Genomic DNA, 17,976 nt, shown 5'->3' on the forward strand with positions numbered 1-17,976 from the left:
TCTAAAATTAGACAGACTAAGATGGCAGATTCTGCCTCACAGATGTGACCTATTGTCCATGTCCAGCAGATCTTGTAGTGCTGGGATAGAATGAGACAGGGAGGCTGATAACAAGTGACGCCCACTGCCTCAGCTGAAAGCCTGGTGAAAGAGCTCTGTTTTACAGGCCCTGCGGAAGTGAAGCAGATCCTGAAGGACCTGGATCTCCAGGGGGAGCTCATTCCACCAGGCAGGGGCCAGGGCTGAAAAGGCCCTGGCCCTCGTCAAGGCCAGAAGGATGTCTCTGGGGCTGGGTATTACCAAAAGTTGTTGGTTTGCTGATCGTAAGGATCTACGGGGCTCATACAGGGAGAGGTAGTCCCAAAGGTATGCTGGCCCCTGACCGTATAGGGCTTTAAAGGTAAGTACCAACACCTTGAACCGGATCCGGTACTCAATGGGTAGCCTGTGCAGTTGGCACGGCACAGGATGGATCTGTGCCCGTACAGGTGACGAAGTCAACATCCATGCAGCAGCGTTCTGCACCAGCTGGAGTTTCTGGAGGAGGGTCAAGGGCAGCCCCACGTAGAGAGAGTTACAATAATCTAGCCTGGAAGTGACCTTTGCATGGGTTACTGTGGCCAGGTTGCGGGGGTCAAGATACGGCATTTCCTCTATCTTTATTTCGAGGAGCCCAAAGTGGCACGCCAGCTGTCTCTTCATCCTTTTTTTACCCTCACAACAACCCTGAGAGGTCAATTAGGCTGAGGAGAAGAGTGACCAGGCCAAAGCCATTCAGTGAGCAACACGGAAGCACAAGGATTTGAACCCAGATTTCCCCTAACCTACCCCAACACTCTAACCACCACACTACACTGGTTTTCCAAAGAGCTTACAAAATTTGCCCACCTGATGACCTAGAGGCAATCCTTGCTCCGGCCTGGGCATTTGTGATGATCAAGAAGCCTAGACTTCTACTTGACTAGCAGTGGGGTAAGCCTGATATGTGGCCATGCACTACAAGAAACACTACTTCCCCTCCTTCCTCCTTGGGTCATCGTTTGAATCCTAGTTTTCTCCTGCACAAGGAATTTCAGGTTCCTTTCTGCATTTTGATTGCTATGCAAATAACACCACACTAATGCCCAGGGTAAATTTAAAAAGGTAAAGGTAGTCCCCTGTGCAAGCACCAGTCATTTCCGACTCTGGGGTAACGTCGCATCATGACATTTTCATGGCGGACTTTTTACGGGGTGGTTTGCCATTGCCTTCCCCAGTCATCTACACTTTCTCCCCCCCCCCCCTCGGCAAGCTTGGTACTCATTTTACGACCTCGGAAGGATGGAAGGCCGAGTCAACCTCGAGCCGGCTATCTGAACCCAGCTTCCGCCAGGATTGAACTCAGGTTGTGAGTAGAGTTTAGGACTGCAGTACTGCAGCGTTACCACTCTGCGCCACGGGGCTCTTTTCCAGGATAAATTACAGAGTGTAAATTACAGTTTTGCACTGTCAAAAAAAACAAAACAAAACAGTATGGACAACCCAGTTTTGAACATCTGACCATGAAGCTAGTTTCCTTGACTTGATTAATTTTACAGTGGCTTCAGTATCGCTGGGCTCAACACTGCTCCCAAAGAACTTGAGCCTTCATACACGTGTGCTGAAGCCAGAGTCCAGCTCATGATACATATATAATAATAATAATAATAAATTTTTATTTATACCCCGCCCTCCCCGCTGAGGCAGGCTCAGGGCGGCTTATATATATATATATATATATATATATATATATATATATATATATATATATATATATATATATATATATATATATATATATATATATAAGAGAGAGAGAGAATGTCAAACTGAAGCCTCAGTTCTTCCTTTTCACAGTCCTAGTGTACCAATGCATTCAAGCCAGGCACATCTCTTGAAAGTCTCACCAAAGCTTTCTGCCTCTCGTGCTCCTTTCTGTGGATCCCTGTTGTTAGTAACGGCAGGCATCCCTTGGGAACACTGTCTCTTCCTGCATTTATGGACCAAGGCGTGATTCAGTGATCCACCTGACTTTCCTCTCCGGCTTCGCCAGAGCTGTCACACGAGTGCTGTGGGTGTGATTGAAGCCCGGGATGGTTACAGCAAAAAGGGATGTGACAGTGGAAAGCAGGACGGGGAAATCTGCAAGGCGAGAGGCATCTTTCATCCGGTCTCTTATGTTTCCCTCCCTGCCACGCTCATTCTGTCAAACACCCACAATTTACAGCTACTCCCAGACCTGATTATGTACAAACTGCCTTCGCTGCAGGCATCGCTTGCGCCACTCTTTGGGTCTCATTATGCACAACCCTTGCAGAGATAAATAAGCCCACTGCCACTAACAGGCTCCTTACATCCAAGAGGAGCTGGCTGCTACAGACTGCACGTTAACAGAACCGGCATCTACCTTCGAGAAAAAAATTGCAACCAGTGCAGGCATGGCTTTTGCAGTGAATGAAAGTCACTGGGCTATGAGAGGAGATGCACATGTGGCCTGATATGGTGTTTTGCATGAGCAGAAGGCCAGGGGAGGTCAAGGGTTATCTCCAGATGAGTCTGCACCTGTAACCGAGAGATTAAGCAAGGCACAATCGCTAGAGCTTAAGGTTGCCAAGTCTTTCCTGGCCACCAGCAGGGGATGGGGAGTTGGCTTGGCAAGTCCAGGTTGGGAAACTCCTGGAGGTTTGGGGATGGAGCCTGGGGAGGACAGGGACCCCCACGGAGCACAACGCCACAGAGTCCACCCTCCAAAGCATCCCTTTTCTCCAGGGGAAGTGATCTCTGTCATCTGGAGCTAAGCCGAAATTCCGGAGGCTCCCCAGGTCCCACCTGGAGGCTGGCATCCCCCTACGTCCGGCCACTCAGCTCCGCAGCTGGACTCCCAAGCGGAATGGCACAGACGAGCCAAGTCACAAGCCAAACACCCTGCCTAGAAACGCCTTTGGAATTTGCCTGCTGGAAACTTTCCACCAACTCATGTTAAATAAGGTACCACTGGCACCAAAAAAAAAAAGGGGGGGGAGTCAAGTTTAAGGGCCACGAAAGGAAGAGGGCAGGGCCCACGAAGACACATCAAGACCTTTGACTCCCTCTCACTACCCTAACTGAGACAGCCGTTCTCTGGCGTGATGCGGGATTGCATAAGCGCGCCTTGTGTATGTTCCGCCTCGCGGGAGCGTTCCCCTCGACACACACACACACACACCCCACCGCCAGGGAGAGTAGATGGAGGGAAGCCCGCCTGGCCAAGCAGAGGAGAGTTCCGGGGACTTGGCGCCTCGGTTGAGGGGGTCAGCTCCGAGCCTCCCAAGTCCCCGCGCCTTTGGGCTGAACTTCCGGCGGCGGGGGGGGGGAGGACGCCAAAACCCCATCCCAAGGGGAAGGGGGGGCGCGTGGCTGTGGGGCGCAGCCAACTTACTTTGCCCTTCGAATTTCCGAATGATGGTCCCCAGGAAGGTGTTCTGTGGTGCCACATGACCTCTGCGCACAGGCATGGTGGTGCTCGCCCGAGGGGGGGCGCTGCCTCGCCGGCTGCCTCGCCTCGCCTCGCCTCGCCTCGCCTGGCTCGCTCGCCTCGCTCCGGCTACCCTTTGCGAGCACTCATCGCCCTTCTGCCGGCCGCGCGCCGCCTCCCTCGTCCTCAGCGCCGCGCCTCCGCCCGGGCTGCCGCTGCCGCTACCGCCACCACCAGCGCTCGCCTGGCCGGAGTGCGCTCCATGCTCGGGTCTCGCCTCCAGGGGAACCTGACGCGCTCGCAAGCCGGGATGGTGGAGAGGGGCGGGGCCAGGGGCGGGGCCAGGCGGGGCGGGGCCGCCCGGGCTCGATGGGCTGCTCTCTCTCCCCCCGAAGCCGCGGCCGGCGCTCCTCGCTGCTGCTGCAGCTGCTCTGTCTCCCCGAGCGACTGCGGGGCGGAGGGAGGAAGGGAGGGCAAGCGAAGGCTGGCCAGAGGGAGTGACGTCCCCGCCCGCCCGCCACTGTTGGGTGCGGGCTCCTCCGGCGGCGGCTCGAATTACTCGAGCGTTCTCCGGCCCCGGCCAGCCAAGAAATCGCGCCCCGGCTCGGGGAGGCGCCGGAGTCGCTCCGCTAGGGCTGCCGCGGAGAGGCGCTGACGGCAAAAAGGGGAGCCGAGGAGACGGCCGCCCATCCCGCCTAGCCTAGGGGAGCCAGTTGGGCGGAGTGGTGAAGTGCGCGGACTCTTATCTGGGAGAACCGGGTTTGATTCCCCGCTCCTCCACTTGCGCCTGCTGGAATGGCCTTGGGTCAGCCAGAGCTCACTTATCTGGGAGAACCGGGTTTGATTCCCCACTCCTTCACTTGCGCCTGCTGGAATGGCCTTGGGTCAGCCAGAGCTCACTTATCTGGGAGAACCGGGTTTGATTCCCCACTCCTCCACTTGCGCCTGCTAGCATGGCCTTGGGTCAGCCATAGATCACTTATCTGGGAGAACCGGGTTCGATTCCCCACTCCTCCATTTGCACCTGCTGGAATGGCCTTGGGCAGCTATAGATCACTTATCTGGGAGAACCGGGTTTGATTCCCCACTCCTCCACTTGCGCCTGCTGGAATGGCCTTGGGTCAGCCATAGCTCACTTATCTGGGAGAACCGGGTTTGATTCCCCACTCCTCCACTTGCGCCTGCTGGAATGGCCTTGGGTCAGCCATAGCTCACTTATCTGGGAGAACCGGGTTTGATTCCCCACTCCTCCACTTGCGCTTGCTGGAATGGCCTTGGGTCAGCCAGAGCTCACTTATCTGGGAGAACCGGGTTTGATTCCCCACTCCTCCACTTGCGCTTGCTGGAATGGCCTTGGGTCAGCCATAGCTCACTTATCTGGGAGAACCGGGTTTGATTCCCCGCTCCTCCACTTGACCTGCTGGAATGGCCTTGGGTCAGCCAGAGCTCACTTATCTGGGAGAACCGGGTTTGATTCCCCGCTCCTCCACTTGCGCCTGCTGGAATGGCCTTGGGTCAGCCATAGATCACTTATCTGGGAGAACCGGGTTCGATTCCCCACTCCTCCATTTGCGCCTGCTGGAATGGCCTTGGGGCAGCTATAGATCACTTATCTGGGAGAACCGGGTTTATTCTCCACTCCTCCACTTGCGCCTGCTGGAATGGCCTTGGGTCAGCCATAGCTCACTTATCTGGGAGAACCGGGTTTGATTCCCCACTCCTCCACTTGCGCTTGCTGGAATGGCCTTGGGTCAGCCAGAGCTCACTTATCTGGGAGAACCGGGTTTGATTCCCCACTCCTCCACTTGCGCTTGCTGGAATGGCCTTGGGTCAGCCAGAGCTCACTTATCTGGGAGAACCGGGTTTGATTCCCCACTCCTCCACTTGCGCTTGCTGGAATGGCCTTGGGTCAGCCAGAGCTCACTTATCTGGGAGAACCGGGTTTGATCCCCACTCCTCCACTTGCGCCTGCTGGAATGGCCTTGGGTCAGCCAGAGCTCACTTATCTGGGAGAACTGGGTTTGATTCCCCACTCCTCCACTTGCGCTTGCTGGAATGGCCTTGGGTCAGCCAGAGCTCACTTATCTGGGAGAACCGGGTTTGATTCCCCACTCCTCCACTTGCGCCTGCTGGAATGGCCTTGGGTCAGCCATAGCTCACTTATCTGGGAGAACCGGGTTTGATTCCCCACTCCTCCACTTGCACCTGCTGGAATGGCCTCGGGTCAGCTATAGCTCTGGCAGAGGTTGTCCTTGAAAGGGCGGCTGCTGGGAGAGCCCTCTCCAGCCCCACCCACCTCACAGGGTTTCTGTTGTGGGGGAGGAAGGGAAAGGAGATTGTGAGCCGCTCTGAGCCTCTTCGGAGTGGAGGGCGGGATATAAATCCAATATCTTCATCTTCTTCTTCTAGATTTGCCCAGCCTGGGTTGGTTCAGCATTCAAGGCGTGGAGCCTCGGGGCATGGGCAGAGTGCGGTTTCCACTAGCGAGGGCCAGCCTCATGCTAGCAGGCGCGAGGTTCCGAAACGGTCTGCTATTGCAATCGAAAGACCTCGTGCGGAGTTCGGTTCCCCAAGCCTGATGCCTCGGTGCATGGGCAGAGTGCTATTCCGCTGGCGAGGGCCTGGCTCTGGCTGGGCTGTGTAGTTCCCAGATGCGATCCACAGAGCTTGTGCGAAGTGCCCTTCTGCTTGTGCAGAGGGCCGTTCCGTTGAAAAGGATCGGTCGCGTGGCTGTGTAGCTCTGAAACGGTGCGGGATGCCTTTAAGAAAGCTTGTGCAATAGCCGTTCCACAAAGGCAATGCCTCTGCCCATGTCCAGAGTCCCATCCCTCTTAGAAAAGCAAGGTTCTGTTACAGGGCTGATTGGTTCTTGACTCCAGAATGGTACACAATGCAACACAGAGCTATGTGCACAGTGCTGTTTCCTTAAGGTACTGCTTCAGAGCATGTATGCGCGTCATCAGTAGTGCCTCAGAGCTTGTGTAGAGCGCCATTCCTTTCAGAGGAGAGAGGCTCTGCTTAGCTCCAGAATGACACATGAAGGCATAAAGAGCATGGGCTGACTGCTGTTTTCCAAGCAAGCCTGGTGATTTTAATGGGAGTTGTAAGTAAGTGCATCGAGGACTTTAGCCTTACTTTTTCTCCTGTAACATTAGGATTTAGTTGCCCCCATCGTCTCAATTGCTCCTTATTTCATCCAAATTGCCTTCTGTTCAAGGCTCAGAAATCACATGGAGCTATCTCTGCAGAGAAAGCATGGCTTCTCGATAAACCAAGAAGGAAATTGTACTGTGTGAGTAAGCCCACAGACGGATGGGCGAAGAAAGACACCATCGATCAGAGAAAGTCACAACATGGCATCTCGTGAACAGCACAATAAATTAGCAGAGTAGGGAGGGGAATCCCGCCGCTGTTGTGTCAAATCTCACCAAGCCATCCAGCAACCCACCCAGCCATTAGTTTTATGTAATTAGTAGCTGGCAATTGGAGGAAATGCTTAGCAGCAGAGGATAGCTAGATAATGAGGATGATATTGAGGCTGGCTGTTGTTGAGTGGGTGAAGAGGCTTGTATTTCTGAGTTCTGGGGCTGTGCTTTGGTGCTAGAGCATCTGCTTGGCATGCAGAAGGTCCCGGGTTCAATCCCTAGCAATTCCGGTTAAAAGGACCAGGCAGTAGGGGACGTGAAAGACCTTTGCCTGAGGACTGGAGAGTGGCTGCCACACTCTGAGTAGACAAGGTTGACTGTAATGGACCAATGCTTTGATTCCATATAAGCTGGCTTCATGTGTTTATGTGGTCTGTGCTGTGCACTACTGGGGAGAGATTGTGGCCCAATTGCAGAGCAAAAGGTCCCAGGTTCAATCCCCAGGATCTGATGGTAGGCAACATGAAACACCTCCCTGGAGACCCTGGAGAGCAGCTGCCAGTCCAAGCAGACAAGACTGGTGCTCTGAATCAGCATAAGGTCATTTTGGGTATAAATTCTTAATGTGATGTTGAATCAGGAAAGGTGAACTGGTTTAGTGGAAATACTAGTTTAAAAAGAAGCTCAACAGTGCAACCTTATGCAGAGTAACTCCCGTCTAAGTCCATTGATTTCAGTGGGTTTAGACAGGAGTGCCTCTGCAAAGGAGTATGCTGCTGGAATTGTGACAAGGATTCTGGTGAACAGAAGCTATATTGATGCCACCAGTGTATCAATGTTATGATGTTTGAACAGCCAGCCCAAGAAGACATGCACTATATGCTCAGACATTTTGGTAGCAAACCTCATTCAATTGAAGAAGTGTTAAGAGCCTCCAAGGCATGGTGATATGGGAGTGGGGGGTGGAGAAAGTCTTCATTGTGTTGATTTGGCTCAATTGATACCCACAAGCCTGGTGTGAGGATTCCTTGCTAAAGCCACACAATGGACCAAGAAGTGGTAGGTTCACCAAAGATTGGTACAGCCACCCAAGAATGATGTCCCCAGCATGGTGTGGTGGTTAGAGTGCCAGGCTAGGCACTGAAGAGAGCCAGGTTAAGAACATAAGAATGCTGTTGGATCAGACCAGTGATCCATCCAGTCCAGTGTCCTGTCTCACAGAGTGGCAAACCAGTTCCTCTGAAGGTGCAAGAGGTGTAGAGCCCAAGGCATTCCCCTGATGTTGCCTCCCGGCACTGGAGTATGGAGGTTTACTGCCTCTGAATGTGGAAGTTCTCTTTAGATGCCTTGGCTAGTAGCCACTGATAGACCAGTCCTCCATATTCAGATCAGTCATGAAGCTCCTCTAGTGTCTTTGGCTTAATCACTCTCTCTCTCGCGCTCTCAGCCTTATTTAACCCACAAAGTTATTCTGAGGATAAAAAGAGGAAAGGAAGAACCCCAAGCTCCTTGGAGGAAAGGTGGGATAAAAATAGATGACGTGTGGACTCCCCAAAGACTCTCACTGTTAGTACAGAGACACTTTTATGGCTGCATTCTGTAGGAGATGAAGAAGTCTCTTTACAAACCAGGACAATGAGCACTCAGAAGGAAGAAGTTAAAGACGGTCCATTATGATGCTAGCAGCCTTTCTGTCTACTGAGCAGACTGCAGGGAAACATCCACGAGGGAATTTTGACTCCGATGATGATGATGATCTAAGCCCAGAAAGAGGAACTGAGGGAAACAGGATAGCTGAATGGGAAGGGGGCTGATGTTTCAGGGTCCTACGCCATCAGTCCGTGTTCTTACTGGCATTGGATCTTTGCTATAGTCAGAGAGACGTCTCACTGTTGCTTCCATCTTTTCCCCAAGGAACTCCAAGTGGCATACATGGTTCTTTCCCTTCTTCTGACAAATGTGAGTTGTAGGTTAGGCTTTGATCTGGGTGGTCCATGCTAGCCTGATCTTGTCATTTCTCAGACACAAAGCAGGGACAGCTTGGGCTAGTACTTGGATGGGAGACCACCAAAGAATATGCAGAGGCAGATAATGACGGCAAACTTCCTCTTTGTTTCTTTGCCTATGGGGTAGCCAAAAATTTGCTGTGACATAATGCACTGATAGCTAGATTAGGCTGTCAGGCATACACACACACACACAGATGTCCAAGGTCACCTTATGAGTTTCATAGCTTAATGGGGGTTTAAATATGGCTCTCCCTAATCCTGATATAAGGCATGCTAATTTGAAAACTGTATTCTGAGACAGTTTTTGGAGAACAGGTTTTGGAGAGAGAAACAGCCATCAAAGTTCCGAAGAATGGTCAGAAATCCCAGTACATTCATGGCCCAACCAGAACGAGGGAAGCGTTTATCATCATGATTTTTATAGAGGTGGTGGGGGGGGGGCTTTATTACATGTCTTCTCAGTACACATCTACAGGGAAGAATTCTGTCTTCTGCCCAAGGCCCTCCAATGAGCTCCTGGCTGGGAAGAACAAGAGCTTTGGGAGAAAGGGTCACATTGAAGCTCTGGCAATGTGGCTCATAGGTGTACAGATTTCTGTAATACTTAGCCTTTTTGTGTTGAGGGGTAGGAATAAATAAATAAGATCCCAGCTCAATCTTTGTTTTCTAGATGGTGGCTCCATTACTTTGAGTGACCTGTTTGTTGCCTGGAAGATGGGCAAGGAGCTTAGAAAGATGGACGGAAAGCTATGTGCAGACTGAACACCAGAGAATACAGATGAAGAAGGGAAGGGTGGAAGGAGAAATCCTCTTCCTTTCACACTACCTGCACCCTGGCTTTAACAAAGATTGGGCTATCTTACTCATGGCACTAGCCTTAACGATCTTGGCAAAAACCCGAGAGTCTCTTCTTACGAAAGGTAGCTAAATTTGAATTTTGCATGACTTCCGTTCTCTTTACCTTCTGCATGGTACCTTGACCCTGCTGTTTTTTATTTGCTTGTTTGTTCTTTTCTCTCTCTATCTATATCGTGTATCTATAACTACCTAGCGTGGGCACATCTGAAGAAGTGGGCTCTATGGAAGCTGATGCTGCCATAAAAATATTGTCAACCTTTAAATGGACAGCCCTAAGGGCGGTTTCCTGGAGGTCAACCCCTTTCAGTAATATGAGAGCTGCATCCAAGTAGGCCTGCTTAGGATTGCATGAAAGAGTCATAAGACTCCCGCGTAAGTTTTTTTTTTTTTGCACCAGACTATCAGTGCAATCCTAAGAAAAGCGTTTCCCTTCTAAATCCGTCGAAGCCAACGGTTTTAGGATGGCGCTGCGACCCTCGTGAGGACCAGCGATGAGAAAGAGACCAAAAATGGCGTTCGCGTCTCCTCGGATTATTTATTACCATAAAATATGGTCGTTCAAGAGTAAGCGGATACAGGGAGAGCTTTGTGGTCGCTGCACGATTACCCAGTAATTCCAAGGGGGGGAGGGAGGGAGGGAGCCGGAGACAGTGGAGCAGGAGAGAGAGAGAGAGAGAGAGAGAGAAAGAGCTGCGATGGAAAGGAAGGGGAAGGGAGCGGTGCAGCGGGAGGCTGGGCGGGCTGGGAGGGAATCCCTCCTATGACGCGAGAGTTTTCTCCTGGCGGCCAAATGCTGGCTGCGCCGCCTTCTTTGCAAGCACGCGCACGCGCACACCCCGGTGTTCATGCAGATGGACTCTTGATATTCCAACCGCTCTCCAGGCTTCGCTTGGGAAAGGCGATTTCTCCAGAGAGGAAGCCCAAGGGAGCTATTCTCCGAAAGGCCGAGGCAGAAGCCCTCCTGGTGTTCCTGTCACAGAAACATCCCCCTCGGTGTGTGCAGGGTCTCCGGATGCTTTGGAGGGGACAGCACCGCGCCCGCAAGCCGCCACGCCTTTGCGCGCCGTGTACATTTCAGCACACACGAGTCTACGCGTGTTCACTCGCAAGCAAACCCCAGGGGTTCCAATAAGATTTCACTCCCACGTAAATGTGCTCCGGATCGGAGCTTTGATCTAGAGCGATTCCCCCCTCTCTCGGGCCTGTATCTGTTTGCGAATGTATAAGCCTCCGTTATATTAAAAGAGTCAAAGCGACCTACAGTAGGTGAAACTCAGAGGAATCAGTTCCTCAATTAAGGGGAAGAATGGCAGCTATAAAATTAACAATCGCCTGGAATCAAAAGTATCACGTTGGCTCAGGGGACTGAACCGTCGCCATTCAACGCGCATCGAAGAGGCAAGAGTAGCGGAAAACTCAGCCTCCTGCGGGTGGGAAGGAGTTCCACCGGCTTAAAAACCAGGACTGACCCTGCTCCCCACCTGTTATTGGGACCAGCATCTCACTGGCAGTTTCTTGGAAGAGGGAAAAGCGATGCATCATCACGAATTCGGACGAGTTCCCCAGCCCCGTGAAAGGAATAGACAGCGGGGGGGGGGGGCATGGTCCTCTCCCCCTGATGATGTGAAGGAGAGGAGGCGGCTGAGAGAAGAGGAAGATATTGGATTTATATCCCGCCCTCCACTCTGCAGAGTCTCAGGGCTCACAATCTCCTTTACCTTCTGCCCCCACAACAGACACCCTGTGAGGTGGGTGGGGCTGAGAGGGCTCTCCCAGCAGCTGCCCTTTCAAGGACAACCTCTGCCAGAGATATGGCTGACCCAAGGCCCCAGAAAGTAGGACCAGAACCAGTGGGTTGAAATTGAATCAAAAGAGTTTCAGGCTCAACATTAGGCAGAACTTCCTGACGGTTAGAGCGGTTCCTCAGTGGAACAGGCTTCCTCGGGAGGTGGCGGGCTCTCCTTCCTTGGAGGGTTTTAAACAGAGGCTAGACGGTCATCTGACAGCAACGAAGATCCTGTGAATTTAGGGGGAGGGATTTGTGAGTTTCCTGCATTGTGCAGGGGGGTTGGACTAGATGGCCCTGGAGGTCCCTTCCAACTCTATGATTCTATGAGTGCCAGCCTGGTGCAGTGGTTCTAGAGCCAGGCTATGATGGTCTTGGGACACCCAGGTTCAAATCCCCATTGTGCTATGAAAGTTCCTTGGGTGACCTTGGGCCAGTCAGCGTAACGCCAGCGGGCGTCTTGCGAGGGTGAAATGATATAGGAGAACGATGGAAGCCGCTTCGGGTCCCCCAGCGAAGGAGCGGGTTGCCATTCGCGCTCCATGGAAGCGGTTTCCCCTTCCATCAGAGAAGCCCTGCCATAGGAGAAGAGGACCGGCGAGCCGCTGGGAGCTGTCCGTGGTGCTGACGCCGAACCCCAAGGGGAAGCTGCCACCCGCAGCCACCGCTTCGGCAATGCCGAGCGACTTCCCCTTCTCGTGTCTGGCCAAATCACCGCTCTTCCCCGCCCGCAAGCAATAACTCAGGAGGCGAGAGAGAGAGAGAGATCCCCGGGGAGGTGGCTATTGTTTGCTAGCGATGATTAAAGTTTCCGGAAGGAACAGGAAAAGGTCGCTTCGGCAGCTGCGAGTTTTACCCTCGCCGCTTCTGTTGCGGGGAATCAGACGCCGCCCGAGCCTTTTAGGGCTTCCAAGCGGCGGAGCGCCCTGTCCGGGGAAGCTCTCGGGAAGAGAAAGGCTCGGAGCCGGTAATGGCAATACTAAGCACCGAGCCAGCCGCCTCCGCTTTCCACCTGGTCTTTGCCAATCCCCGCAGGTGTTTCCTTATTCCCCCACGGCCTCTCTCAGGTGTTGCTTTTATTACTTGTTATCTCCGATTTGGCAGCCGAGGGCTGTATTCTGCTTCCAAGCGATGGAGGAGTAACTCCTGCCGCTCCAGGTGTTACAATGGAAAGGGAGAGGAACTTGGGGTGTTGATTTCACAGTGATTTATAAAAACTGAAGCAGATAACGTCCCTAATTTTTTCTAAAGTTCCTCTGCAGTTGCTGGAAACTTAGATTAAAAAAAAAAACTGGGATGCATCATTCATAAATACATATTAGTTGTGAGAATGGATTTTATTGGTGAAAAAAACCCCCTCTACTCTCCTTCATCTGCACATGCTTTTAACCCGAGAAAGGGTGTTTTGGGCTATGGCAACAAAACTTTGGAACTCCTTCCCCAGGGAGATTCATCTATCAGCATCTTCCACCAGCAGGGAATAATTTTTATGTTAAGTTTGGCATACCCTTAATAACAGTCCAAGTCTTTGTTCAAACCGAAGTGCAGGTAGTATGAAAGGAGGGGATTTTTCTTCTACCCTTCTCGTCTTTCTCTGTATTCTCTCTCCCCTCCCCCCCCCCCACACACATACCGATGTCCAATCTGCACACAGCTTTCCATCCATACCCCCAATAACAACTATTGGTCTCCCTCCCTCATCCTTGTGTTGTTTGCTTATGCATTTTTATTGAACAGTTTTAAAATTTAAAATGTTCTTTTTTAATGATCCAAGTGTTTTAATATTTTTATGGCCTTGGAGATCCTGATCCGGTGGCAAGACAGCATAACATAAAAATGTTGTTTATCTATCTTCATGTAGTTTTCCTGCTTTTCCTTCCAAGAAGCGAAGGGCGGGTAACACAGTTCTCCCCTGCATCACAACAGTCCTGTAAGGTAGGTTAGGTCGAGAGACCAGCTCATGGTTTACTCAGTAAATTCCATGGCAAGTGGAGATGTGAACTTAGGGGGTCCCTGATCTTTCAACACCACAAGCATCATCATCTGTTGCAGCACCACTAAGCACCACTATCGAACCTCCCATCTAGTCTATGATGAAGAGTGTAATTAGAAAACTGAAATGTTTTACCGTTCGGTTTTATGCCCATATGAACCCCAGAGACCGCTGAGGTCAGCTGGAAAGAACCAGCTGAATATCCCTGGGCCAAGAGAGGCCAGATTGAAGACCACCCGGGATCAGGCCTTCTCCATTGTAGCCCCATTGCTGTGGAACCAACTCCCAGAGGAGGTACAGGCCCTGCGATGTTTAGACCAATTCCGCAGGGCCTGTAAGACCTACCTCTTCAAAATGGCCTTCACCTAATGCCGAGTCAAGAAAGTCTCACTGGACATATTTTAGTCACTGCATTTTACTAAAGACCTAAGTTATAGCACCACAATGTTAATTTTAATGTAAGTTGTTGATGTTTTAATGCTGATTTTACAATTGTGATTGTATTTATCATGTATGGTTTTATTGTATATTGTATTTATTATGTTGTGAGCCGCCCTGAGCCTGCCCTGGTGGGGAGGGCGGGATATAAATAAAAAGTATTATTATTATGCATATATTTATTCTTCGTTACTATTTTTATGATGAACACATACATATTTGACTTGAATCGAGATCACTGCCTATGATCCTCATGTATGTTGGCTTCTTCCTGTGATCCAGAGACACAGGCATCCCTGGTGTAAGATAGCTGGATAGTTAGTGAGTATGCATAGTAATGTGAATTTACTATCTATGTGAACTTAACACAGAATGAAGTCATACACGGGGCAGTACTTTTTGTCCTTTAAAACAGTTACTCTCCAACTTTCCTTTGTAAATCAAAATAGTCTCACCTCACAGCAGAGATGTCTTTGTGATCTCAGTTCAAGTGAAATATATGTGTGTTCAGACCATATGCCGTAAGAATACCTAGATTCTTTAGGGGATAGATTTTGGGACACATGGAAATTGTCTAGGAACACAGCTGCTTAGTTCATTAAGGGAGAACAGGAAAGGAAATCAAGCTACTGGGGTTGAGGGAAAACATTCAGAGTTACAACAGTTTGAATTTAGGAATTATTTCTATTCCAGAAGTGCTAATGATACTCAGGTTCTGCCTTTGTTTTCCTTGTTTGCTTTTGTCTCATTGCGTTTGATATGCTATTTTGGCTGCAGCATTTCAGCTTAATGCCACAAAAGATTAATTATGAATGGGCAGACTGTAATTGCTTAACGTACTTTTGTTCATGCAGGCTCTGAGAGTGGGAAATAAAGGGAAATACTGTGTGGCAGTCAGCTAACAGAAGCTCCCCAGGAGTCTTGAGCAGGGATTAGAGACGATTATTGTTCAGCCTGTCAAATCTTGTTTCTTTTATACTTCCAAATAGTCTGTTTTACAAAGAAAACATTCAAAAGAATCATTTTGACAACGAAATTCACATGTAAGTTATAGTTCCCTATTGTGCTACATAGGAAACATAGTTAAGATTCCAAGTTCATTAATCAGAATGTCTTAACATCAGTTTAAGTGTAAAGTATAAACCAAAACTCTGGAGAGCATAAGAACATAAGAGCCCTGCTGGATCAGACCAGAGGTCCACCTAGTCTAGCATCCTGTTTCATACAGTGGCCAACCAGTTGCCCTGAAGGTCTAGAGAATGGGCCACAGAATTTAAGGCCCATCTTTGATGTCGCTTCCTAGTACTGGTGCTCAGAGGTTTACTACCTGTAGAAATTGAGGTTTCCTTTATTCTCTTTGTACACCGATGGCTCTGTCTTCCATACATCTATATCATCCCCTTTTAAAACCATCAGTTCTCATGACTGTCGCTACATTCTCTGGCCAAGAGCTATACTGGTTAGAGAATGAAAGCTAATTATGGTAAAAAACTATAGAGACTACAGAACTACTGTGAAGAAGAAGACAACTGCAGATTTATACCCCGCCTTTCTCTTTGAATCAGAGACTCAGAGCGGCTTACAACCTCCTATATCTTCTCTCCCCACAACAGACACCCTGTGAGGTGGGTAGGGCTGAGAGGGCTCTCACAGCAGCTGCCCTTTCAAGGACAACTCCTGCGATAGCTATGGCTGACCCAAGGCCATTCCAGCAGCTGCAAGAGGAGGAGTGGGGAATCAAAACAGGTTCTCCCAGATAAGAGCCTGCACACTTAACCACTACACCAAACTGACTCTCTATAGAGACTAAAGTTAAAGGTGCATGCACCAGTCATTTCTGACTCTGGGGTGATGTTGCTTTCACATTTTCATGGCAGACTTTTTATGGGGTGGTTTTCCATTGCCTTCCCCAGTCATTTACACTCCCCCCCCCCGCCCCGCAAGCTGGGTACTATAGAGACTACACAACTTCTATTAATAAAAGAATAATGCTCCAAGCTCCTCAGAATGAAACCAGTTAATTATGGGTTCTACAATGTGAGAAGATAAGGGAATCAGATTTTTCCTTGCCCTTCCCTCCATACTATTACCTATATTTAAACTACCCTTTCACGGAGAGTTTTCTCCCTGGTGTGCTAGTCTTCTGCTTATAGAGCATTTTTTTTTTTTACAAATGCATCCCCTTCTCCCAGTGGTACACGTTGAGAACCCTGTTCTACCACTTAATTCCACTTCTACCACTCCATACTGCATAACTTTTAGAAAGGCTTTATATCTTCAATGGGAATAGGCTGTTGGTACTCTGTCTAAACCAGTGATGCTCAAATATTTTACAGAGAGGATCTACCAATGGAATATTTGTACCAGTTTGGATTCAGACCAGGAATGGACATTAACCAAAAAAAAAAGGTGCTTTGGTTCAGGGCCTGTGGCAGTCCATTGACTGAACCAGTCCAGGACATTTGGGATGAAGCAGAACAGCCCCCTGGGGAGCTACAGTCCCCAACCTCCAGCTGATTCTCCTCTACCTGCCCACCAAGTTTGGTGAGAATTGGAGGGAGGGAGGGAAGTGGATGGAACCATCATAATGACACATTGTTGTTGTCTAGGTTTTATTCCCTTTGCTGGCAAACAATGGCAAAGTATTGCCTGTCCTTATCTAGGGCCATTTGAAATGTTCTCAAAGGACTACCATCAGGGGTCATTTTGTAGGAAAATAGGTGGTGGAGCTCATCCAGGGATTGTTATGCAGCTGCACCTGCTATCAAATGGACAAGGAGGTGGAACTCTCAGAAAGGTTCAGGAGCTGCGCTCCTGTGAGCTCCCACTGAATCTGAGGCCTGATTACCATATTCTGCTGTGTCAGACCCGTAGCCACAGGGGGGACCTATGGGGGCACTGTCCCCAGACTTCTGGACAGGGCCCTCCAACTTCCAGGGGCCCCTCTGGGGTGCATCCTGCTTTCTCCCCATTTTTAACGCGAATGGGGACAGGTGGAGCTGCTGGCTGCAAAGTGCTGGGGTGGGGGAGAGGAAGGTAGAAGGAAATCTCCCTGCTTGAACACAAGCTGCAGACAGTCCCTTCTTGACTCCAAAGTTATAAGGTTGGCTGCCTTGACTTGGCTACTTTCAGAGCCTCCAGCTTTTGCCTCCACCCCAGAAAGCTTCTGAGAAGGGGCAAGCCCCGCAGTGGGTGGAAAAGGGCATCCCCCCAATTTTTTTTTAAAGCCTCCTGGCTTTGAAAATCCTACCCCATGTGTGTCACTCATCATTCTAGACAATACCCTTGCATGGCACAGCTGTTCTGTTCAGAGACAATAAACAATAGGATGCTTCCTGATGAAACCAGTACCTGAGATTATCAGGGATTCCTCTTCCCCCAAGCCCAGGGAGAAGAAAGGCCAATTTTAAAGACAGGGCCAAACAAGTTACTGAAATTCTAAACTCTCTCTCCAGGCTAAAACAGTAGGCTGCCACCAGACCTTTTGACTATCCCAATAGCTCCAGAGTAAAAGGGTCAAATCTGAGTCTTTCAGGAAACTGCTCCAGAAAGTCACCCTTGCAAGGTAGGCATGCAGTTCTGAGTTTCCAAAATGAACATTAACCATAGGTTGAGCAGTCTAAGCCTTCTGGGCTTAGCTTTTGAGACTATGGAGACAAAATGCACAGCAAATTAATAAAATAAATGTTTTATTTAATGTGCAAAAACGTTTAAAACAGACATGACAACGAAGGGGTTCAAAACAAGAAAACTACATTTAGCCAGAATAGCTAATACTTGCAAAGCAGCTAATTACCAAAGGCTCCACAGATGTTAAATCAGCCTCCTCTCCCAACAAAGCAAGGCTATAGTCCTCAGGAACAGCAATAAGTTGCTTTAGCAACCGACATGATGATTTGCCAATAGTTCAACAGCAGCTAGTTATTAGGCAAAAGCAAAGGTATCTTATAGAAATAGAGTCTGGGCCGTAGAGCCAATCACAATCCAGAGAATGATGTAACCTCTCTCTCTAGTTACTAAGGAACTAAGATCACATGTTAGGGACCAGTGTCCTT

At 49.8% G+C, this 17,976-nt stretch overlaps 1 protein-coding gene across 8 annotated transcripts in view; it reads right to left on the reverse strand.

Annotated features, from left to right (window-relative positions):
* Nucleotides 1–3,629, reverse strand: part of KCNH7 (potassium voltage-gated channel subfamily H member 7) — a 478,957-nt gene extending 475,328 nt beyond the window's left edge. For all 8 annotated transcript variants that reach the window (XM_060257338.1, XM_060257336.1, XM_060257334.1 and 5 more), the window contains exon 1: nucleotides 3,437–3,629. In XM_060257338.1, the coding sequence (XP_060113321.1) occupies nucleotides 3,437–3,512 (76 nt within the window). In that variant the 5' untranslated portion in view covers nucleotides 3,513–3,629. The remainder of the gene's footprint in view (nucleotides 1–3,436) is intronic.
* Between the last annotated feature and the right edge of the window lie 14,347 nt (nucleotides 3,630–17,976).

The sequence above is a fragment of the Heteronotia binoei genome, chromosome 16, assembly GCF_032191835.1.
Source record: "Heteronotia binoei isolate CCM8104 ecotype False Entrance Well chromosome 16, APGP_CSIRO_Hbin_v1, whole genome shotgun sequence".
NCBI classification, from domain to species: Eukaryota; Metazoa; Chordata; class Lepidosauria; order Squamata; family Gekkonidae; genus Heteronotia; species Heteronotia binoei.